This window comes from the organism of the source record quoted next, unplaced genomic scaffold (assembly GCF_019419815.1).
Source record: "Pyrus x bretschneideri cultivar Hongxiangsu unplaced genomic scaffold, Pyrus_bretschneideri_v1 Contig5, whole genome shotgun sequence".
Taxonomy (NCBI): Eukaryota; Viridiplantae; Streptophyta; class Magnoliopsida; order Rosales; family Rosaceae; genus Pyrus; species Pyrus x bretschneideri.
The window spans coordinates 3,768,128-3,793,545 of NW_025999787.1; the positions used below are offsets into that span (position 1 = coordinate 3,768,128).

Sequence of the window (25,418 nt, forward strand, 5' to 3'; positions counted from 1 at the left end):
GAGTGTCTTGTTAAAGCCTAGTTAGGTAACAAAAACCCAGTGGGAAAAATGCTCCTAATCGTAGGGAAAAAGAGTATGTTAAGATCAACTGAGTATACTTCTGGATACTCCCCCTGAGTTTGACATAACTTCCAAATGAGAACTACAAGCATTGCATATGAATAGTTAGGCATACCAAATCCTCGGACAAGCTTCTGGAAGGTTGACTTCGGCAGTGACGTTGTGTAGAGGTTGGTAAGGTTGTCTAGGATCGGCTTGCATGACTTCAATCTCCTGATGCTTTGCTGATGTAGATGTGAACGCAATACGTCTTGGCGTTGACTTTGTTGATGGCTTGGTCGGGTTGATACATGTGGCATAATCTTCATGGATCATCGTTGGGACTTAACAATGGATGAAAACATAGCAAGTACTTCGAATATGCTCAGTAAGAACTTCTAACCATGTTTCACTTGTGGCGTAGTGAAGTGAGGTGAGTCTTGGAATGATTCGAAGATTTCGCAACTAAGGTCATATCGTAGACCTCCAAGATATTGCGATATCCCTAACGGTAAAGACATAACCATTTGGGGATTTTGCTTTGTGCGGGTTTGATAAGTAACCTGCGTCAGCATAACAAACAAGGCAAGTATCATTTCGAGGATCAGGGGGGTTGGATCCGCTCAAGATGCGTTGGGATTTGCCCTCATAGTACCTTCAGGGTACGTCTTTAATACCAAATCAGTGGTTGCGTGTAGGCGCGGTGTCGTATCTTTACCAAGATTAACAGCGAAAGAGATGTCTTGTCTAAATACAATGAGCTAAGTACAACGAAGCGCAAAGTTGAACTTAGATATGAAATTTCAGATGCCATAACCTCTTCAAGAGTCTCATTTGCATATAATGTATGGACGATCAAATGTATACTCAAGGGTGACACATTCGAAGTGTAGTTCGACTAATAGACCAAAATACCATCAGAACAATGCTTCAACTTCAGGTTAAGGCATAAACAAGTTTTCCCAAGATCCTTCATCTAAAATTCCATCTTCAAGTGCGAGGCAGTTTTCTTAAGCTCTTCTGGAGTCTTAGTGAGATATGTGTCAACGACATAAACTGTAACTCTAGCAATTTGGAATAAGGCTTCATAGTTTAACACGCAATGACATAATTCATCCATGACTGATCAAATAATCACGTAAACGGGTATACCACATCCTTCGGATTTTTCAATCCATAAGTGAATGCCTCAAAATAAGTTAAGAGGGTGTTCCGTGGTTTTGGAACTATTTGAAATAGTCTATGTAATTCTTTGAGAACGTACATGTAAATCTCCGTATCTATATCCCTATGGACAAAACACTAACCACATTTCATAATGCTGCTATCAATCACAGGACGTTTGAGAGAAACCTTGCGCCGTAAGGAGTGCATCATATCGCACTATTTCATTCATCTCATAATGCTTCCTTTCCCACTTGTAACACAACAGGGTTACCTTGGGCAGTGTAGGAACGACAGGTCCAATACACATTTTGGTAAAGAATTTGACCTGGATTGCAACTTTAGTTGTCCAATCAGTTCTACGTTGTCACTTAATCAACGAAACACAGTTCGATATCGTCACTTTTCATTTATGTCGGTAGCTTCCATATAAGTGAAAACATCATCGATGATAATCTCCTTTCAATTCCATTTAGCTCATCCAAACTAGTATACTGGACCAAGAACTTTAAGTCTCTGGAGAAATTCGGATTAATCTCATGAGATGGAAATGATTTGAGATAACGATCAAGTTTAGATTCATTTTGTGTCGTGCCTTCCTTTTCTAGGGAAGTGAATCCTACGAACCGAGTGATCTGTCGTGCTCTAGGCCAAGACAGATTGATTGGCTATCTGCTGGTGTACCGGACCGTCCAACAGGGGCGTCTAAACTGTCCAACAAGGGCAGCACACCCTTCAGGGATGTTGGCTCGACGTCCGTTAAGTACGTCAATCCTTGTAAGCATGTTTGCAGCTAGTATATGATCTCGTCACATTAGCTAGATCAGAGGAATGCGTCTGGAGCAACATTTTGAAAACTAGAATTCATCGCACTTGCTTATCACACTTGTGCGGTATGGGGATTGAGATGAGACATAGTGAGTAATGTCCACACAACTTCGTGCCGTTTTACAGGAACGTTAACGTTCTTATCTCCCCCTAACGGCGGGAAGACTGTCTCATTAAAGTGACAACCAGCAAATAAGTGGTAAAGAGATCGCATATGCAAGAGCTTGAAGAGAGCTAGTGTGAAGGAGAATCATGATCGACAAAAAATACACATCCTTCTTTGAGGACCCAATATGACTGCAACAGTATGTGTATTATTGTTGTTTTCTTAGAAGAACAAAAAAATCCTACGTGCGTGCGTCAAATATTTGAGTGCTTTTCTATTGAGAACCTTTAATTAAGGGAATATATTTAGTTTATAAGCTATAATATGGGAATGGGTTGTTATAAACTAATGTTCTATTTTCATACGTTTGACACATTATAGTGTCATTTATGTTAATTAATTAACTCAAATTATGTTTTTAATCGTGCAATTTAGTAATCATCTCTTATCATATATTTTGACATGTTGTATAAGTTATGTTAATTAATTAAGTCATTGCTTTGGTTGAATATCTCATAACATTATATATAAACTTCCTATGTGTTTCTTTATTTATTTTTTGTTAATATATTTAGAAGAGGTACGTGCCCGCATCAATTGTGAGTGCTTTACTAGAAAAAAAAAAAGAAAAAAAAAAGAAAACAGACATTAAAGGGAGTATACTTCAATCAATGAAATAATGTATGGCATGGTCAGAAGTAACCCCCTTTTTCTTTTAAACTAATCTTTTGCCCAGTCCAAACGTAGTTTAAGTTTCTTTCCTTCGAAATATTAAGACAAGTCAACAACTAACTTTTAATCTAGTAGTATTTGTATCTCCTTAAATATGTCACAACTTCAACTCACATGAATGATTAGATGATATAACTGTTTGACAAGTTTCATACATAGTTGCACCGTTGTGATTGTGCCAAACTCAAAATAGACTGAATAAATTAAGTCCTTGTGGAGCCAAATTTTAGTGGTGAACTATCTTGCACGATGGGTGTAAAATATCTACTCTTTCTTATACCGATTCCCAAACGTACCTCAAACCTTTTGTTTCGGCACCCGACCTCCTTAATTTTAAAACCATGTTCCCTATCATGCACTAACTGATCATTTAGGCCTTGTACGACAATATAGAGCAAACGGTGACAAAAACAAAGTAACATTCTCTCATATATAATTCAACCTGCTATAGTATTAATGGACGTCGAATTATATCTATTTGAACAATTTTAATTGACAATCTCATAACATGGTATATTGAGACTTTTGTTGTAAAAAGGAAACATCTAACTTGGTTAAAATTTTCATCATTTTCTTGCACGAGGGCTGCCTAACCTGTCCTCCAATTCTTTCCACTCCTTAATCGATTGCATTTGAATATGCCTTGGCATTGAAATTTCCTCTTTTTCTATGAGTATTCGACAAATTAAGGTATAACTATGGGTACAACCGTACAAGCACTAAGAAAATTGTGGTTTCGTTTTCCATGCTCCAATTGTTTACCACGTGGAAGCAGTTGATTTGGCATGAGGCCAGAAAGTCTTACTTTTATTATTACTAGCATTTGTCCACACACTTTGTGTGCATGAATACATTATTTTAGAAAATGAGAATGAGAGAGGGAGAGAGAAAGAACGTGGGGAAAGTGGAAGGTTTTTGTTTTTGGTTTTTGGTTTTTATTTTATTTTAATTTTTAATTTTTTATATTGGAGATATTTTAACATCACCTGTATGTGAGGTTTTAATAAAAAAACAGTAAAATTTGACCCTATAAAATTACATTATTGCCCATCATTTTTTTTTTGTGTGATAGAAGACTAAGTAGTCTTTTCACCCTTTTTAAGTTGACAAAGAGGGTTTCATTAATTAGTATAGATTATGTTTTTTCAAATGAAAGAAAGTTTAATTAAATTTTAATAGAAACGCGTACATCAAAGACTATAATATCAAATAGTCACTTCGGCTCAAAACGGTATCATTTATAAAGGTCATCCCTTTCTTGAAACAAAAGAAACCACTAAATGTACTGTCCTATTACAATCACGGGGAGCTAAAAAGAATTCATACTAACTTTATTTGCTGTTGTAAACACTGTAAATCATATAAGAGACCTTCAAAAATAGCGTCAGGTTACATTTCACCAGTAATCATCTCCACAAGCCATTTAGAACATGATTAGGTTAATATTGCAAAGCGATAGGTTTTGTCTGAATAGTCTCAGCAAAAGAATCTAGAAACTGACTATACTTCGTTATAAATTTGGTTCTATTAATTAGTATTTTAATATGAAGTCGTATTGAAGTAGTTTTTTTAAAGTTAATATTAGGTAGGAAGGATTCTTTAACTTTTACTTGGAAATTCGAGAGAATTTTTGTTTTCATGAGTTGAACGGTTTACTTGAGGTCGTCTCATGCAACATCTGTTTTCTTTTGTCATCCGAATAGATTCTTTCCCTTCGTGGAATAATGCTTTAGATCTCCAACTTAATAAGGTCGCAGTTTGTCAATTCTAGAATCTGTAAAGTTTAGGGTTTGAAGCTGTTATGCATACTTTGAAAAGTTTTCATACCCTTCTTTGTATTTGAAGAAAGTGTTGAAGTTTTATTGTAAAATTAATTGGCAATATATGAAGTAATCAAATTACTTATAAACATATGTAATGTTCATTCTTTCCTCGATGTGGGATCCACTCAACACACTCATCACGTGGAGAATTTTCAAGCTTAAAACATAGACAATACAAATCAAGTAAAGTGGAGCATGTATGACTATTATGCTTTACATGTGGGGCAACCTGGAAGCTTATTTTCTCGTTTAAACCTGAGGGCGTTTTTGTGTAAAATGTTTAATTATGTTTGAAACTATGTTTAATAATGTCTAAAACACATTTTGCACGTGTTTAATTGAATTTACCCTATATTTAGTTACGTCTGAAACTATCTCATTTGCCTTTCTTCTTAGTTATGAAAATTCACAAGGAAGAAATAATAAATTACATTAGTTAACAACTGTTCAATTGGAGTTTTACCAGTCTTAATCACTTGCTATAATATAACTAGGTGGAGAAGCATTGAAGCAGCATGCATGTCTATTGTCTAACCAAAAAAGAAAAAGAAAGAAGAAGTAGCAGCATGTCTTATTTGACAAAACCCAAATAATTATGTGATGGCTAGGAATCATGCATGTTGGGTTGAACATCGTGTGGCTCTCGTGTTTGACTTTGAAGGTTCTCCAAGCAACCAAAGCATGTGCATGTCTTGCTAAGCATAGTGAACCCTAAAGCCTAAACATATATACATATATGCTTGGAATTTTTCTTAAATATGTTCCCAACTTATGACACGGTGTCTTATGTTGGTTTTACATATATAAGTATATAGTCAAGTGAGCTGCTTTCATTCATTGGCTAGAAAAAAGGAGCTGGTAACCAAACTTTCCCACCAATATTTGGCATTTGCCGAAAGAAAGGTAAACGACCCCTTTGTGCACGATTATAAAGTCCTTGGAAGAAAGGAGAGAGGCTTCCATTTGACTAATTTTAGACTCTTGCTTGGAACTATCTTATGCAATTACCTCTTCATTGTATTTTGCGTTTGAAAAAGACTACCACGTGATGTTATCATTTCACATATTATGATATTGGTAGACGATAAAGTTGATTTGTCTAACTTATAAGATATACTAATAAAACGTATATGTATGCATGTTTATAATTTAGTGATAAACACAATGTTATGATAGTAAATAAAATTAGTCTACCCATAAAATCTCCTTGGCATTAGATTTTGCTCACCATCCTAAAGTGATTGTGATACTCACTACCCTACTTATCATTGTTAGATGATTTTAAATTTCAAGATTTGTGGAGTGGATAAATCTAAATTTCAAAATTTAAACTCATTCAATAGTAACAAGTAGGTTGACGTCCATTATAACTATTTAGGAGTGGTAAGAAAAAATGCTCCCGTTTTTATATGTTAATTGTGGTTTTTGTGGGTTCTTAGATTCGATTAATTTATATAAGTAGGTTAGGGAATATTAGTTTTTTTTTTAATTTTGGTAAGGGGAGGGGAAAAACATCCATGTTTCAAAAAAGACCCAAAATTTCAAACAGAATATAGATGGGGCGCCGAACCTTTATGTCCCATCTGTGGTGCCATTATCCTTGGCACTATGTTTCAGCTGCATGTATACTTACGATTCCCCAGGAAGCTGCAAACTTAAGCATCAGACCAACTATACGAAATGACCACGACACATCCAACTTTTTCACACTTTTGCAGCTCGAAAGAGGGACACCTAGCTACGAGACTAAGATTAAGAGGTTTAGAGATATATTGATCAATACATGTAGTTTACCATTTTATGTCGTTAGAATATGAATTATAGTTATTTGTTAAGTATCATATATGAATGTGCGATCCTAAATATTCACATTTTAGCAAAATATAACGTGCCATGTCTTTGACAAAAATATTGTTTTTCTATATGACTTTCAACAATTATTATACTATTTCTTTATTAGTATGAGTAGCTAAAGCATAACAATTTCTAATTTTTGTTATGCTTTTTTTTTTTGGAAACAATTTTTGTTATGAACATATATGAGCATAGACGATGTGCATAACTTACCAAATTAAAAAAGGAAAAATTAGTATCCGGTCCCTAATTATTAATGTTCATTGGCTGAGACCTTATTAGTTTTCAAATTTTGATTGGAGTCTCTAGCATTAATGTGATAATAAATTTACATGTTTATTACATATTTTTTAAAATAAAAATTAGTAATTGATTTAGAGTTTTAATACTCACACCTTTATTAAACTCCAAATTAATTTTCAATTCAAACATTTCCAAAATAAATAAAAAATTAGAATAAGTTTGTACCCATTAGTTTTTTTTTTTTTTTATAAAAAGATTTTTTAATCTTAAATGTACCCATTCATATAATTTTCAATTTTTGTAATCTTAAATGTACCCATTATTAAATATACCAATTTGTTATATGTAAAATGTAACATTTTTTTAATATAAAATGTACAAATTATTTATATAAAAAGTACCCAATTTTTTAATATAAAACCCATTAAAAAAAAATTAATCCATTTTTAAACTCATATGGGTACATTCTTTTTTTGTTGATTTGAGAATGTATCTATGTCAACTTTAATCGAAGAAATTTACTAATGTTTTATTAAGCCTAATATCTTCTTCTTCTTCTTCTTTTTTTTTTTTTTTTTTTTTTTTGTTTTTTGAAGAATGTATCCATGTTTTGGTACAATAATTTTTTTTGTTAATTTTGATGAATGTACCCATATTTACACACACACACACACACAAAATATAATAGGGAGTATAATTTATATTTTATTATTTTTAATCCCTCAATGTCACATCCTGGCTGGGGAGGACCACTTCCCGGTCCCACTCCACCACCATAACATGATATTGTCCGCTTTGGGCCCGACCATGCCCTCACGGTTTTGTTTCTGGGAACTCACACAAGAACTTCCGGATGCGCGCTACTCGCTTAACTTCGGAGTTTCCATGGAACCCAAAGCCAGTGAGCTCCCAAAAGGCCTCGTGCTAGGTAGGGATGAGAATATACATATAAGGATCACTCCCCTGGGCGATGTGGGATGTCACAATCCACCCCCCTTAGGGGCTCGACGTTCTCGTCGGCACACAGGCGGCCAGGGTTAGGCTCTGGTACCAAATTGTCACATCTCGGCCCGGAGGGGACCACTTCCCGGGCCCACTCCACCACCGTAGCACGATATTGTCCGCTTTGGGCCCCGACCACGCCCTCACAGTTTTGTTTCTGGGAACTCACAAGAGAACTTCCCGATGGGTCACCCATCTTAAGAATGCTCTCGCGCGCTACTCGCTTAACTTCGGAGTTCCCAAAGCCAGTGAGCTCGCAAAAGGCCTCGTGCTAAGTAGGGATGGGAATATACATATAACTATCACTCCCCTCGGCGATGTGGGATGTCACACTCAAATTATGGGTTATATTTAAAATCTCATTAATATTAACAAATACAAATTTCAATTTTTATTTTTTTATTTTAAAAATATAGTAACTTACACTATTACATTAATGTCAAGGATTTTGATAAAAAAAAACTAAAAACATACAAGATTTCAATAAAAAAAATATTGATAGTTAGGAATCACATTCAAAGTGTTCCATTAAAAAATCACACATAAAATATTACCAAAGAAAGGGTGTCAAAGCCACAAGCTTGAGTGTTGTTTTTTCTTTGTCTCTCACGCAGGCATGTTATGAAATAATAATAACAATGATCAAGATGCCATAATACTAATAATTAAATTAATTATGCCAATTAGCGAATGTAGTATCAGGAGATATATATTCCAAGTAGCTTGAGAACTTAGACCCAATTATAATTGCTCTCTCTCTCTCTCTCTCTCTCTCTCTCTCTCTTTGCAGAATGTAGAAATCTTTAAGGAAAGTCTTTTCTCACATAAAAAAGAGGAGACATGAAATATCATTCCAACATTACTTTTATCAACATAAACATGCATTATACGAGAATCCATCGGGTGTATTTTTGCTCGAAGGTAATGCTGACCAATTCATCATTATTAGATGAGTTTAAATATTGAATTTATGTCTACCCACTACATATATTTCGAAACTTAAATTTATCTTACGATAATAAATAAAATTATCATCTTACAGTGATAAATAGAATGACGAACATTATCGTCACTTGATTTCTCAATCCATCAACACATTTGTATATTATTTATAAGTTATACTACAGTAACAGCACTAACTCCAACAGAATTTTTTGTAGGACCCATCTTCCAGATTTTACACTTGGACCCCACATTATCTTACTTGTAATGCCTTGTAAATTAAACAAGCATTTGGCTTGAGCCAAAGACTATGATCTGGTTGGCAACATGGAGAGCACAATTCTAGTGTTATAGATAGTGGCTGCTAATGAGTTTGAAACCCTAATAAGCCTACAAGGCGCGCAGTATGCTTGCAATTTCCAAACAACAAAAGACATATGTAGTGGAGATTCGCATTCAGGTTAGAAATTTAAGCTACCATTTTGCAATAATTCTTGGACCAAAATACTTGAATTTATTATTGAATTGTTTATTTGGAATGGATAAGAAGATATAGATATATTTACACACAACTACTGATAATTAAATAATATTATATAAATTTCCTCTAGAGCGATTAATTCTGTTGGAGCTAATTATAACTAACAATCCTCACATACGTATTATATATATGCTAATTAAAAGTGTTATCTTATCAATTTGACAAAACAAGATATGTTAATGCATGAATGTATAATCAATGGCGGATGTACATTGGGCCCAAGGTGTATCTGGGAGTTTGAAAAATATACATGTGAATATCTTTCGAATGTTTGGTGTGAGACTCTTTTGTGCTAACCAAGTGTTTGAGTAATATCTACTAGGCAGCACTCGGTAGGTTGCCTTGAGAGCTTGACAAATTATCTGATATCACTCATCAAAATGCTTCGGGATATGTAGATATCCATTGACATATGTGTTACATGATTCGGATGACGACAACAATCCCACCAAGTGTTCAACAAAATGTATTGGTGACTAAATTAAAAAAAATTTGCTCACTTTGCGCTCTATCTAAAAAACTTAGATCTTAAATAATGGGACCCTCAATGTTCAAATCCTGAATCCGCAATTGTGAGTAGCTCAAATTTTTGTAACAATTTGACAAATCATCACACACCAGTTTTCTCCTTCTACACACCTATCTTTAATTTTTTTTCATCAGATTGAATAAATTAAACAAAAACACGAACATAATTAAAAAAAGGTAAGGAGAGAGAAAAAATGATGTGTCGTTATCATTTTCCTGCAAATAATCTAGTACCAAAACAATTTTTTTAAAAACAATAACATATATTAAGAGCTAAGGTTGTCCCTTTGAAAAGTGGTATTCCATTGTACACTTGAGAGGGGGAAAGCAACTAACTGTGAAGTAGAGAATCATGGTACAATATTGCAGGCAAATGCATCAAAGTGATTCTAAAGCTTCATAAAGAACTAACGAATTTCTTTTTTGACAGTTAATGGAATTATGTGTTTGTTAAAAGGCAAAAATTAGGATACTACAAATATATACCTTGTAAACACACCTAGGTCATTTTTCTGACACTCACTTTTCTCATACATGCAAAAAGAATTTATAGATTCATCCTTGTATCACACGAAATTGACTCCTTAGGAAGCTCTAGTACACAATCTGAGTTAATAATTCTTGTTAAATTTGCTACACTCAAAGTACACAAAATTAACGTTGTCGTCCAAATGTGACTGCTATCAAAGAAAATTATATCGTACGAATAATGTCTGAACCGTTATATGTAAACCAATAACGTAATCACATAATGCTCATATAGTTAGGGGTTACATCAACGAATTAAGCTCGAATTACCTGAATTAAGTTTGAATTTAATTGCCTTAACAGTTCAGAGACAGTAATTAATTGGGCTAAGAAAGTTTAAGTCACCATTAGTGGGGTCATAACGGCTAATACCTGTCGGCATGAAACCCCAAAAAAATGATGGATGCCAACTTTGTTTAAGCGTGTGGGTCCATTAATACAAAGAAAATTTAAAGATTAAAATTGGGTCATTGGTAATCCTCTTTTAGTCTTTAGGTGGGTCGTCAATTCCATCTCAAATCATATCATGTTTTGTTTCTAGATCTTTGGAATCCCAAGCGGTCGTTAAGCAAAAGTTAAAGCTGCTTCAACTAAGTTCATATTATATTATTATGTTTAATGTCTGAGATGCTAATGCTAAACCCTAACCCTAAACCCTAATGATTGTTGCAGGTGAAGAAATTGTTGATGTTCCACAGCCATGCTATACGGAGAAGATGAAGCGTATGCACCCATAGTTTTCTGGGAGGGCAAATTGATCTTATTTCAAACTGATTTATCGCTTTAGATTTAGAGTTTCGCTCTTGGATTTGAGCCTTGTAGCTAAACTCTGAACTCTAAAAGGATACAGACAACCCCTACACCACAAAGTATTGAATATATTTAAAATGAGATAAAAACACTTCAAAAAGTAAGCATAAAATCTATTGAATGATTCGATTTATATTTTTATCCGAAATTTATTCTTACCGATTGATAGACGCTTTGTAACATGTCTATTCTATATTGTTTGATATATGAAAGTCTCATATGTTAAGTTGTTTGAATTATCAACCCAAATTAACCACCGAAAATAATTAACTTCTGTTTAAATGTATATTTAGTCAAATTATTCTGCAAATTATAGTGCGTATACAAAGTTAAAAAGGGATGTACGACTTAGTAATATACAATGGAGGGTGTAAAGAGTGAAGAGGTTGAGTGCTCAATTACTTTATGAAGAAAAAAGGCGTAGAATTTTGGGTGCAATTTTTTTATTAATTAATTAATTTTGCAAATATTTTAAACCCTAATTAAACAGTCGTCCGTGATCTAACGCGGTTTTGAGGTCTCGAAATCTGATAAATACGACGGCCCCATTTGTCCTCTTCTCTTGCAAATCTTTTGCTTGCATGTGAGCGGAAAAGCATCCTTGCCGAATTTTTTTTCTAGAAATCTTAAGAATTTTGTAATTGTGATCTTTTATCGTATATTGTGTAGTCAACTTTGTTAGATATTATTTATATTTAATTTTAAATTTTAAATTTTATAATAATTTCTGATTACACAATATATGATAATAATCATAATTACAAGATCTTTAAGACCTCTAAGAAAATGATCCAACGAGGATGTTCTTCCCATGTGAGCCTCTTTGATTCGCAAGTTATAGTTAGTTGGATTACGCCACGGGGGGGGGCCCATGCAATTTTCTTCTAAATTATTCAGGAGAAATTGCAATTAAAAAAAAACAAAAAAACAAGTTGGATGTTTGTGCATTAGGATTCGTGGAGCCCATGCATGATCCATGTCCATACATACATGCGTATACTTCTTGGCTTACGATCATGGCTGCTAAAATTGAGCTCTTTTTATAATGCGGGAGAGATCTAAATCAAGATACACTTGTCCATCATACAGATTGATTACGTAGGGGCTTTAATGAAAGAGTTGTGCTACGGTCAATCGTTTGTGTTTTTTATATCGTCGCCCTTTAGAACAACCTCATCAGTTTTAGGAGGACAAGGGTAAGGTCCTAAGATCAGTAAAATTTCTTTACTACGTACTCTAAAGTAATTATTAGTATGCAAGTCCACCATTTTGAGAAGAGGAAGGGTAAAGATAAAGACGATTACTATTCACAAATATACATATATATATATATATATTTTTTGGTAAACATAAATTTTTTATTTTGTATGCCTTATAAGTGTGTAATTAGTAAGTTTGTTCTTTGAAACTGGCCAAGAGCTTAGCCTTTCTCAACCACATGTGCTCCAACTTGGACGCCAAGTGTGTTCGATTCTCAAGCGGGGCCATTCTTAGTTTGCTCATTATAAGTTTCTTTTTTCTCCCTTCTTTTTATTTGTCAAACAATAGATTTTTGTTAGATTAGCCATCGACGAGATTCGAACTCCTACTGTTATGCAAAAGTTCAACTCCTTTCCACCACTGTGATAAAGTGTCACTTACTTAAGTTTGGCAAATATCCCCACCACCGTTGATCGTGCCGAAAGCTCTGCCGGAACAAAGCGAAGAGTCTCGCGAGTTGCTATAAACGCAACAGGTGTACTTCATTTTGGGCCCAAGTCGATTATTTGGACTACTTTCTTTGACCCCACTCTTTTTCTAAAGATGGGCCAAGCCACCAAGATATCTTATCAAGCTTTGGGCTGGACCAAGAGATTTTGGTACTAGATCATTACAAACAACATAATATTCTGTATAAATTAATGGGATCTTTTGATATAGGTACATCAGTTTTGAATTTTCTAGATCAAACATCCATATCTTTTAGTGATTTGATTAAACTTTTTTTTATCATAATTTTGGTGCGCACATTATATTGTAACAAATTTCCTATATAATCTAGCCTTTTGATTACATTCTCCTCCGTTAGAGATAATTGCAAAAAAAAAAAAAAAAAAAAAAAAGTTGGTTAGGTTCAATTTATTTTCACAATAATTCTACAATTTAGCATAATTATCTACGATTTAAGATATTTTTTTTCCAAAATAGTTTAAAATATTTTTAAATCCCAAAATCAAACATACCGAAATAAGTTTTTTTTTTAGTACGTTAAGAGAAAATATGATTGTGAATAATATAAACGTACCAATACACAATGTGTACAAAATAAAACGTGCCAAAATAAAATTATTGTACCAATCTTAACAATAAGTATCAAATCAAACATACCAAAATTGCAAATAAATGTACCAATTAATGATTTTTGTAAATTCAAACGTACCTGCAGATAATATATATGTAATGTATTGTACCTAATAATAATTCGTCAACAACTATTCTTAAAAAAAAAAACAGCAAAAAAAATATAATTTCACAAAAATATTGAAAAAATTACACGGAGCTTTTATGTTGATCACCAACTATTTGAAAAAGAAAAAATCATTTGGAAAAAAAAATAATATTATTAAATGTTTGCATAACCAAAAAAAAAAAAAAAAAAAAAAAAAAACGTGTGATTGAAAAAACATATTTGGATGAAGAGAAAATATAGTTTAATTCCTAATATCTCCACTAAATAAGGAAAAGTGCATCATGCAGATAAAAGAATAAATTCAAAAAGTATTTTAATTTTAAAAAATAGAGGTAACTATTGGTCAAAGCAATTTAATCAAATTTTAAAAAGGCACAAATGTTTAATCTAAATGATATAAAAAAACAAGGATTCTAATTTTCCCTAAATCAATATAACTGCTAATCAAAAGCTTCTTTTTTTTTTTCTTTTTTTTTTCTCTAATGTGGCTTACAATAACGTGGCAAACAAGTCACTACAAACGATATCACAAGTTGAAAAGATACAGAAAGATAAGGATACAACTGTTCTAGTTGTACAATCATCTCTTTTACATTTCTTCTTTTCGTCAACTACGTCACCAGTATTCTCAACATTGAGATGCTGCCCTTCTGTCACTCCGATCTCCGCATTTTGACTATTATTGGAACTTCTTTGTAGGACTTGACCTTCTCAGCTGCTTTGCGTAGCGGTCTTCCAACTGAAGACCGCCTTGGGGCACAATTATCTTCTTCCCCTTCTTTTCTTGTAGATGAAATCAATGGAGTGGGACCGCTACTACGCATCGGACTGTCTGGTGTGTGATTGACTGGTAATTGGACATCCTCTATTTCAAACAGGTTCTCTGTCTGGGAAATAAATCTGGCAGATTGCCTCCTCAAACGCCGCCTGCACAAAACAAAAGGAGCATTAAGGGGGGGAAAGTATAATAACTTAGGCACAAAAGTTACAGTTCTTAGATATGGGAAAACAACGTGCATTACCTTGTCTACTTAAATAGTCTAACAGTAACACCCTTGACTGTTGTTAACGTTAGTGAGAAATGCTTAAAGGACCAATCATGGGTTAAGGTGTATTTTTTTCAATACATAGGTTGGGTGATCACCTCTAATTACACAGTTTTTACGATAAAACCGACACCTGATAGGTTCATGGAGCCGGGTGAAACCCTATATATGTTGGCCAAGGTGACTACCTCAGGGCAATACTGGTGCTGGATCAAGATCAGTAGTGGTCCCACATCGGTCCACCGCTCTATAGGTGGCTCAGAGCCGACAGTTTGGTTAAGCCACCTGGAAAATCACCATTTTTCAAAGTGAAGCATTCACATGGTAGACACTACTCAAGTGAAACTCCCTACACAAGCAGCTCAGTTCAAAGTCTTAAAGGTGGTTAAGATTCCCAAACGAAAAAATCTGGTAGGAGATGGGAGTTGCAATAATCATTGTACACCGTTGGATTGTGCAATGAACACAATCAACAATGAGTATAATTTGCCAAGGTGATCTTTGGGGTTATGTTAGCTCGATCAGATCCCCAACGCCTTATGTGTTGGACAAGTAATAAGCCGGGAAAATGTTGGTGCTGAATCAAGATTATTGGTGGTCCCACGTTCGTCCCTTGTTCAACACAAAGTGCAGACCCTTAAAACTATCAAAAGCGCACCCTGCAAACATTTCTTTCTGTATGTAGACTTTAGCACACTGTACTATAGGCTCATGGAATATGAATGAGTATCCATATTCAACACGAAGGTGCAGGACCATCTAGAGGGAGCAAAATATGCATAACACCACTCATCTACTAACCTTTTATTTTCAGCCTTCTCTTTATCTTCAATCTTTGGGCATGTAGTAGAAGCGCCAACCGCTGCAAGAAATCATAAGTGCAAATGTTAACATGGTAGGTGCAAAACAAAGGGGGAAAGGAAGAAATATATTTATGAAAAATTAGATCATCCACATCAATTGCCAAAGTAAAAAAGTTTACATCGACTTCTTGTTGCATGTCTTTTGTTGAGATTACATGCTTTGCCATCATTATCAGCTTTATGCAGAGATATCTCCTCTGCTTCCTTGATCTGGAAAAATATATGAGCTTAAATTATAGAAATATAAGGCACTGTGAAGGGTTCTCACTATACAAATTCACAGCTGAATGATTACCTTAGATACCTGAGTCTGAGAGGCAGAATTTTGACGTTTGAACTCTTCTTTTCCCTGTAAGATGAGGGGTACAACAAGAATATTGATGAACTGAAACTTCAAACTCACGGCCTGACTAAATATAGAATGGCATCAGAATAAGATTTACTAGAGTAGAACAGGTCATTATTTGCCATCCATGTAGCTTAACACTTGAGGAAAATGGAACTTTGTCGAAGTGTATGTGGAACGATAAAAATATATGCAGAGAAGCAGAAGAAGTTAGTGTAATCGCTCCTAAACCTGCTTTTATGGAACACTTAATGTAATTGCAGGATACAAGGATAAATTCTATTCATCATGAATCATGATGAACTATACCAAATTAGACATTTGAAAAATAAATAGAGGCAACATTCTGTGAAGGTAATAGTTGGATCTATATTTCTGTGGTGACAAACAATCAGACAAGGAACTATAAAAAATAGAGCTAACAATATTTAAGTTGCTAATCCTCTATGTTGCTTATGTTGCTGTTAGTCATCCATCAAAACTGAACAAAAAAAATATCAATATGTAACAGCAAAAGAACTTCTGCACCAACAGTTCCAGCGCGTACTGACATACAACGCAAGATAAGGACTAACCTCTATTTCTAGATTCTTTGCTTTAAGTAAAGCATTCTTGCATACAAGTTCATGCTGAAGTGTTTTTACCTGGTAAGACCAAGTCAGATATTATTATAAGGGACGATTTCACAAGCCAATGAACTGACCTATATTACTTCGGTTATTGCAAACTTACCTTCTCTCTTCCTAAATTAAGCTCCTGCAAAATGAAGGAAAGAGAGTAAATACCAGAGACGATTAGATAATTACATATTATTTAAAGGAATTAGACACTAATATAAATATGAAGAGAAAACGCACCGCTAACATCCTGCTGTTCGATTGTGCAAGACTCAAATTTTGTTGCTGCAATTTCTGGAGGCTAATTCGCAGTTTCTGCAACTCAGCTCCACTTAATTCAACGATTTTACTGTTCAAATACAATTAAAGGAAAACAAAATATCTCCATTTATGTAACTTTGATTCTGGTTGTATGTATCCGGGCGAAATCTCACCCAATCATTGTAGTAATTCATTCTTGGGGTGTAAACTCCGTACCCAAATACCAATAACAAAATAAAACTAGAAAGGAAAACAACATTGGATGGTATAGGATACGTCCTTTCGGCGACAAGTCTGATCAAAGTCATTCTTTCCTGGTTCAGAAATTCATAAACACAAACAAAACCCTCTAAGCTCTGGCAAAAAATACCGAAAATTGGAAAAAGAAATGGAAGAGGACCCAAGTGAGATTATACCCTCCTGAGCTGCTCAATGTAGTCCTTATCAGGCGGACAACCTTCCAGGGGCTTTTCATCCTCGCTCATCGGTTTCGCAGTCTGCAAATTGGTGATGTCCGATAGCTTCTTCCTCATTATGCCACCCAAAGACAATCTCTTGGCCATTCTTTCACTTCTCATACAGTTCGAAACCCTAATTTAAACTTCAAGATTCGTAATTGGGCCTTCAAGAAATGCAATTCCAACATAAAAATTAGTGATATTTGGGGGGAAAAGCACTTCGAGTGCGGAGAACCCAGAATTCGAATTGGGAAATTTAAACGAACAAGCAAGTGATTCCGTGAGAACTAAAGAATGAAGAAAACCCAAATTTTAAAAGCAAAAATTTGTCTGGATTTTGAAATCTAAGGAGGGAAACTAATCAAATGGATGAAGAGTTAAACCCTAATTTTATTTCTGCTGTCGCTGCGAAACAAAAAAGGGTTGGGTTTTGAGCAACTGAGGGAAAAGAAAGGGGGAAAAGGGAAAGCAAAGCAAATATGCAAAGAATGTAGGCTTGGAGTGAGGTTCGAGTACCACAACGGCCTTCCGAACCTTAATTTGAATATCTCAACGCTCCAAACCCTTTTTTTTTTCGTTTTTCATCATTGTTTTGATCGATTTAAAATTAATCCCTATAATTTATAATTTCAATGTGGTTTAATTTCACATCCAAAGTATTAATTGTTCAAAGCTTGATCAATTTTTTTTGTCAAATATTGTAATAGAATTAGGAGAAAAGGAAATCAAACTACATAAAACAAGTAAAAACTAGAGAATAATAATGCTTTTTTTATCTATAAATAATAAATATTTTTTTTTCTTAAGGAAATTATAATTTAAGTATTGTATCTTGGTTGTTTTGGTGGTTGTCAATACTTAGGTTATCATAAGTGAGAACGCATATTTTTATTCTGTGACATGAATCAATAATAATGCAACATTTTTTCTCTTATTTTAAACTTCGACAAGTTCAAAAACACATTAATAACATTTGTTTTGTTTTTCAAAATAAAAATAAAGATATAGCACGGATGACATCTTAGTATTTTTTGTCATGAATGTCTACCTTTAGGTTTATTTTCTAGTTAAATCAAAATCAAAAGGCAAATCAAAGTACATAGGGTAGAAGCCTTTGTTACTGTACTCTGATGTCTCCAAATAACCCGAGAGACCACTAGTTCTATAATACGTTGAAATACCAAATATTCCATTAAACAGAAACGAAACGAGGGAGAGGAAATAAGCATAGAACACAAAGCAAACATTCCTACAGCCAAAGCCTCAATACGCTTCAAACCGTCCTACTTCCGAATTTTCTCTGGTTCATGCTCAAAATAATGGAGGTCGTAGCTGAACACGGTCATTTCTCATTAGTAATCTACCAACTTTTTATACATATTGCGGCATTTTCTTCCCTCTACTTTCCTACCTTTGTTCTTAATATACAGAATTTCAACTTGCCGATCCTAGTTAGCTTGATGGTGCCTTGCAGAAGATACAAAGCCTTGTTACGAACCTGCAATTCGGAAGATACTTTTAATATGCATACACCAAGGTGAAAGGAGAAAATAGTTAAGTTTGATTCTGTTGGTTCAAAACTCCATACCTTGGAAGACCTCAAGTCTGTACTGGCTATCAGGCAAGAACAGTTTCGTAAGTAGAGGCGCCACATTGCTTTCAAGACTGGCTTGTCTTCTACTAGTTAACTAGACAATAGCCAATTCTCAGCCAATATCAAGTGTACGTACTTCTTGAAAAAATCACAGCTTTTGTCCTTCACATTGACTGGGATGAACAGTGTTAGGATCTCTTTATCGTTAGGGGCCTGAGGTGGAGCATTACGTAAAGCAACAATGCCAAATCAGATTCACGAAATTAGAGGGGAAAAGGACTCTAGATACAGTCATTTAAAATTAACAATAATGTCTTTTGAAGTTGAAAGGAATTAGATTTAGAGAATAAGCGATACATGTTCACTTAATGAACATCAAAAATCAATCATAAGTTATTATGTATACTTCATGTCATACTGAATCCTGAATGTATTGCCTTAGTTTCACAACTCTCATGCTCATACGAAAACAACTTATTAACAGTCTCTAACACAAAAATATCTAAACCTTACCCACTTATTCAAGAGCTTAAACTATATGCAACTGATTTTAAGTGCCCCTCATACATGGGCTCTAGCAAGCTTAAATACATGAAGAAAAAAAAATTAGGAATTGGATATTAATTAGTGATTACACAATCCGATTATTACGAGCATATGATATTAAAATTCGAGTCATATTACATAGAATATGCTTCTTTATTCTGCTGGAAGCCTGGAACAATTGTTCGATAAAATGGAGAATGCCTGTATTCAAAAAACTTGAAATCATGTTCAGTACCTTATGATCAAAACAGCTAAGAAGGATTTGATGGGCAACTGCACTTTTAAACAGCTTGCTACGAGTATTGACTCTCGAAATGCATTCCACAATTCTTAGGCAGGTAATGCCTTTAGGGACTCTGCTTATTATCATAAATCAGCAATAATAAGGGAGAGGAATTGAAAAAAAAAAAAAGTAAACAGCAAAAGGCAACAACAATATTTCTGCATAATTTCGATATATGTTTTTTAAGTCTTATTTTTCTTTTTCGAAAATTCCTGTTATAATGATTTGGATGGAAATACAGTCACAAATCTGTACGAATATACTTAATTTTTTGTTACTGTAGAATAACGAGTGATCATCGCCATTCCAATTAGAAAGGAAAATCCAAGATCTTCGGCCACAGTGATCATCACTCTAACAGCGTCTAACTTGCCACAGTGATCATCGTGTTTTCTTACGGGGGACAAGTGACACTGCTCTTCACAATCGATCGTTTCCAAGATATTCGGCCTCAAGTACTACTCCACATTGATGAGCTGTGCACAAATTGCAACCTCAATTGGAGTGTATATTCTGAACAACAAACTGACCAAAACGATGTACGATCAGACATGTTATAAAGGTGCAGGTGCTTTTATAGTTGTGACTGCTGTCGTAATTTTGGGAGCTCTATCTTAGTTTGTTTTGGCTAGGCGAACTACCAAGTTTTACATAAGTGATATGTGTAAGAAGTTTAAGGACGCAAGATCTAGGAATTTTGAAGAGGGCAAAAAGGCCAGATAGTGAGGGCGGCTTCATCCTCCAATCGAGGAGGGTGGTGAGACTGGTGGCCGGATGCAATGCAATTTGGTGTACATTGCAGGGCCATAACTCTCGCTCTACGCATTTTTTTCCCTAAATTTTGACAAGGGGAATCCAATTATCTTGTAGTTTTGACCATGATTAATTTCAATTCCGTTCATGCAGTTCAATTCTTTAGTTAACTAATCCTTACAATTTGATCTAAAATAAAAACTCTCTTCACATATCTTCGTGTTTCTAACCATCCACTTGTTTTTGCTCAACCTGCTGTTATGCTAATACAAAAAACGATAGTGAAAACTCAATACGATTGCTCTTTTAAGCATGCTTCATGTCACGATAACTAGTAAACCAATCTTGAGAAAAACGATCTCTTCTATTTATATTTATTTCCGCTTAACTATCAAACTCTCTTATACATGAAAAATAAGAATTATTAACCTTGTTATGTGAATTTATATAAGCTGTTTTCTTTTCATTTGTATAACTATTTAATTAAGTTCATCAGTTCGAATAATGAACAAAAATTGAAGATATTACTCAACTGATTCAAGTATATTAGAATTATTTAGACTCTGTTAAGTACAAGAACCATTTGATCTCCAGCCTCTATCTCATGGATTAATTATTCGTTCATTCTGTACTCCTTCCTAGAATAAAAAATAAAATAAAAAAATGATGAATGCAGATGAATTTTTTAGTGTTAACTATTTTCTAATTTTTAATCAGTCTTTTAACACAGGAAACCCAGCTTCAACTGTTTCCCTATATAGCAGCTTCAATGGTTTGCTTTATACAAGCGATAATGGGGGTAGGAGACCTGATCAGATGTTGTGGTAAATATTATCAACCACTTGAGAACAAATCTGCTCGTTTTTGAAATTACATACCTAAATGCAAACGAGGTTGAAAAATACACGTAAATTTTTTCACTAATACATATTAGAAAATTGGATTGGAAAAAAATGTAAGAATACAAAATAACAATAAGGAAGTTTACTTATACGTACCTACCATGAATATATTTAAAATCATGAAAATGCTAGAGATACCACATTTTAAAAATTAACATTCTATCACTTCTAAAAGAGAGAAACCCTCAGTGACCTACTAAAATATGGTCTCCAATAAATAGACGTACCTAAGGTTCATGGTACATGCAGTTCAACGTAGCATACGTTTCAAACACAAGGTGATGTGGGTCCCAGCTTCGTACTTAATTTGTCTGGTCTTTGGTTAGGTCAATAGTCTATCAGCATACCTTAGATGAACTACGTATTGAATTTGATGAACTAGTTAAGTTAGGGAGGTGAACCAACCAACGGCTTTTCATGCATCCTGCAACCACAATTCATCAAACTCGCATGTCAAAAATTCCAAGTCCTCGCACTCTTTGCACACTTATTGTCTATAAAACCAATGCAGACCCCTTCCCTCTCCACAAACCAAAAACATTTCAATTGTGTAACCAAAAGGAAAAAGAAGAAAACATTTCAGAGACTCGATCATGGCCTTTACCAAGCTTTTCTTCATTTTGTCTTTGTCCATGGTGTTGTCACTCTCAAGCACCCATTTCAGCCTTGCAGCTCGAAACCTTTTGGCCACGCCGGGAGCTCCACCACCGACCTTGACTGTGCCTACAATTCCGTCTCTGCCGAAGCCAACATTGCCCACATTGCCGCCAATGCCCTCAGTACCAATATTGCCCAAGGCCACATTGCCGCCGTTGCCCTCTACCCAATTGCCTACCCTCCCGACTAACCCAACTCTACCACCACTCCCGAGGATCCAAATCCCAACTTTACCACAACCAGCATTGCCTACAATGCCCACAATCCCAAAGGTGACACTACCTCCATTGCCAGCACTCCCCACTTTTCCAACAACAATCCCTTCAATCTCTAGTATTCCATCAATTCCGTTCTTCTCCCCACCCCCATCAAAATGAACCACTTGACGGATTTGGCTTGCTAAATGTGCTCCGGAGTGCTGTGGATTCGTTGTTCGAATTCGATGATGGTTTATTCTACTTATACTTTGCATTAGAAGCTTGCGAGGATTCCATTTTTTATTTTGTTTTTGTTTTTTAATTTGTTCGGTTTCACATATCTTGATATCTATTAGCAGCGTTTATTGTTGTTGAATTCCTGTTATTGTTGGTCTATGAATAAGATTTATTATTGTTGGTTTATTGTTGTTGTTATTGTTTTTTCTTTTTAATTTTTTTATTGTTGTTATTGTTATTGTTGTTATTCCGGCCATGATTTATATTTGAAATGCATAGTATCAAGTCATTGATCAGCGTATAGCAACTTATACGACGTGATTAGAATGCTTCATTTTGACAAACAATAGGACATTTACAAAAAGTGATATTGCACCCATAACAAAGCTACGCGCCAATTTGGGGATAGCTACAAATAGATATATATCATATTCACATTCATGTAAATCGAAATTGAAACTACCTTGGCTAGGGTGGTGTCTTTGTCATTCACATAGACGAGCCAACCAGTGAGTCTTTATCGGAGTAGTGTAGTTTTGTCGTCTCGCCTAGCGAGTGTTGTGGTCTCGTTTCTGTGATGGTTGGATGTAGTCTTAGCCATTGAGCAATGAATTATGTGGTCTAGTCTTTCAACGATGATTTTATGTAGTCTCGCACCCCTGCGACGATGACTTTATGTGGTCTCACATTTTAGTGGTGGCCAGTGTGTTGTCAATATAGGCTTGTTGGATCTATCGTTTTTTATGACAAGTCTGTATTGGTGACGGTTTTGTAGGTTTGTGTTTGTGGTGACCATATAGAGGTTTACTCTAAATTGTTTGTATGTGTTAATTCACTTCATATCAACTTTAGTCACTGGAAGAATGTAATCAATTGACACCTTTATATTTACTTGTAAAAAACAATGAAATACCAAAACAATGAAATACCACTCTATTGTTTGGGTAAAAAAGGAGAGAAAATAGATGTTGATGGAGCTGATGAAACTGACCTGGATTGGTGGTAAATGGATGGCGATCTGATATGTCCAAAGTTTGATTCATTTACACGTCAAGTCTATCTATATATATTTTGCGAACTGAAGAATTAGGTGACAAAAGTGTTATGGTTTACTAGCCAAAAGAGAGAGATATATATACATTTACAACCATATCAGCGTGTACCGTAATTAAGAAAACAAAGAAAGGATGGCATAACATAGTTGAAGGAGGTCAAACTTATGACAAAACTGATGATAATTTACCTATGCAAATCAAATCCATGCTTGGAAAGGCAATACCCACCAACTAGCTGGCAACAAGGTCTCTTTTGGACAATTTTTAGAACTTTCTTTTAATAACAACACGACAAACATAAACTAAGAGAAATGTTCTTTTGTCAAGCAAGACAGGAAAATTTACTGCTTAAACATAAATCTATACGACTGATTACGTTAAATTTTATTAGAACATGTGGTTCAAATTAACAGCAGAAGTATAGAACAGTAATAAACATTTTTCGGGCACTGACTACCCCTGCCTTCGACCGCCAAAACCGGCTACATGGTAAAAGAAATAAAAAAAGGCCAATTGTAAGTGAAGAAACCACTAGTGAGAAACCCACATATGAACCACAAAGCAATTGCCATTGGCTTACAAAATACATATTTTCAGTAGTAGTTGTAGTACATATATCCTGTCAAACTTTATTGTTCACCAGGAAAATGTCCAAGTTCTTCTTGGCGCGCTTCATGCATCTCAAGATCTCTATTCCAGCAATTCTTAGTTGCTAACAGATCAAACTCCATATGTTTACCAATGCAAGAGAAAGAAAAATCTATGAATCCTCTGCTTCGTCTCTAAACTTCTTATAAATATCACCTTTGTAAAACTCTCTTGTCCTTACCACCAAGATCAATGAAACAACTGCACCAAAGAATGTTACAACAGCCAAAATTGAGAAAGCCAACCTATAACATTGGCTCCTAAGACAAATCAGCTCATTCACTGAAGACCGATCCCTCCCAATCTTTGCCAGCTCCTTCAATGCCTCTCTGTCATACAGCATTCCTGTTACCTTCACATTCAGAATATAGGACCCGAGGGGGCTCGCAAGCTGTCCACAATTGAACAATGTGGAGTAGTACTTGAGCCCAAAGAGCTCAGAAATGATTGCAAAAAGCAACGACAATTGGGCACTGAAAGAAAATCCGATGATCACGGATGCCACGTAGACCGATCCCGGGGCTGGAAATGCAATGAGGAGGTGGCCGACGCAGGACAGAAGAAGAACAAGAGTCATCATTATGGGTCTGGAGACTTTCCATTTTACTATTAGGCTTTCGGAGACAAACCCCAAAAAAAACCTCCCAAAGTAGTTCCATATGCTCACTAATGACACAAATGAGCTTATTGTTTTTGTTGGGTATCCAAGAGAGTCACCAATCTGCCCCAAATTGTCTACTGCTGTCAAACTTTGCTGGGTATCCAAGAGACTCACTAATGACACAAATGAGCTTATTGTTTTTGTTGTGATTCTTACGAATTGAGATAATTCTTATGTATTTCTAATTGATAAAAAGAAGTCTTAATGTGTCTATAAGAGTTAATCCAACTTTGGTTTGGATTGAAACTCTGTTATTGGCTCGAGAGTAGAATTCATACTTGTATAGGGATTGAGTTTTGTAATCCTTGTATGATTGTTATAGGGCAATCCAGGCCTTGCAGTATAAAACCACATGCCACTGCTCTAACAAAGATCGCGCTCTTATTGTTCCAATAACCTATAATTTGGAGAGCATTGAGGAGAAGGTTTTGTGTGTCAATTGGTATGGCTTCTTCTTCCACCGGCATGTCTGCAGGTATGTTTTCCTTGCCCAGCTTAGTTTGACAATGTTCTTTCTGGTGCTTGGTTATGAGATTGTGGTTTAGTTGTTCGATCCTTGTGTTTATGGTTTAGAGGTATTAAAACATCATCTTACAGAGGACACCTTAGTATTTTCCTTCACAAATGTCTTCATTTAAGTTACTTTTCAAGACTGCTTATCTAGTTAAATAAAAATCAGAAGGCAAATTTCAGGTATAGTGGGGA

At 34.9% G+C, this 25,418-nt stretch overlaps 1 protein-coding gene across 2 annotated transcripts; it reads right to left on the bottom strand.

Moving 5' to 3' along the window:
• Nucleotides 1–13,928: 13,928 nt before the first annotated feature.
• Nucleotides 13,929–17,666, bottom strand: LOC103928626 (shugoshin-1-like). Of its 2 annotated transcripts, none has more exons than XM_009337703.3 (9): nt 17,139–17,666; nt 16,999–17,036; nt 16,702–16,810; nt 16,577–16,600; nt 16,420–16,488; nt 15,803–15,847; nt 15,618–15,708; nt 15,437–15,497; nt 13,929–14,516 (listed from the first exon to the last, which is right to left on the bottom strand). In XM_009337703.3, exons 1-9 carry the CDS (start codon nt 17,298–17,300, stop codon nt 14,243–14,245), a joined length of 873 nt encoding a protein of 290 aa, XP_009335978.2. In that variant the 5' UTR covers nt 17,301–17,666; the 3' UTR covers nt 13,929–14,242. The 2 variants fall into 2 exon arrangements, with proteins under 2 accessions (XP_009335978.2, XP_009335976.2); XM_009337701.3 differs by having other exon boundaries at nt 15,794–15,847; nt 17,139–17,663.
• Between the last annotated feature and the right edge of the window lie 7,752 nt (nt 17,667–25,418).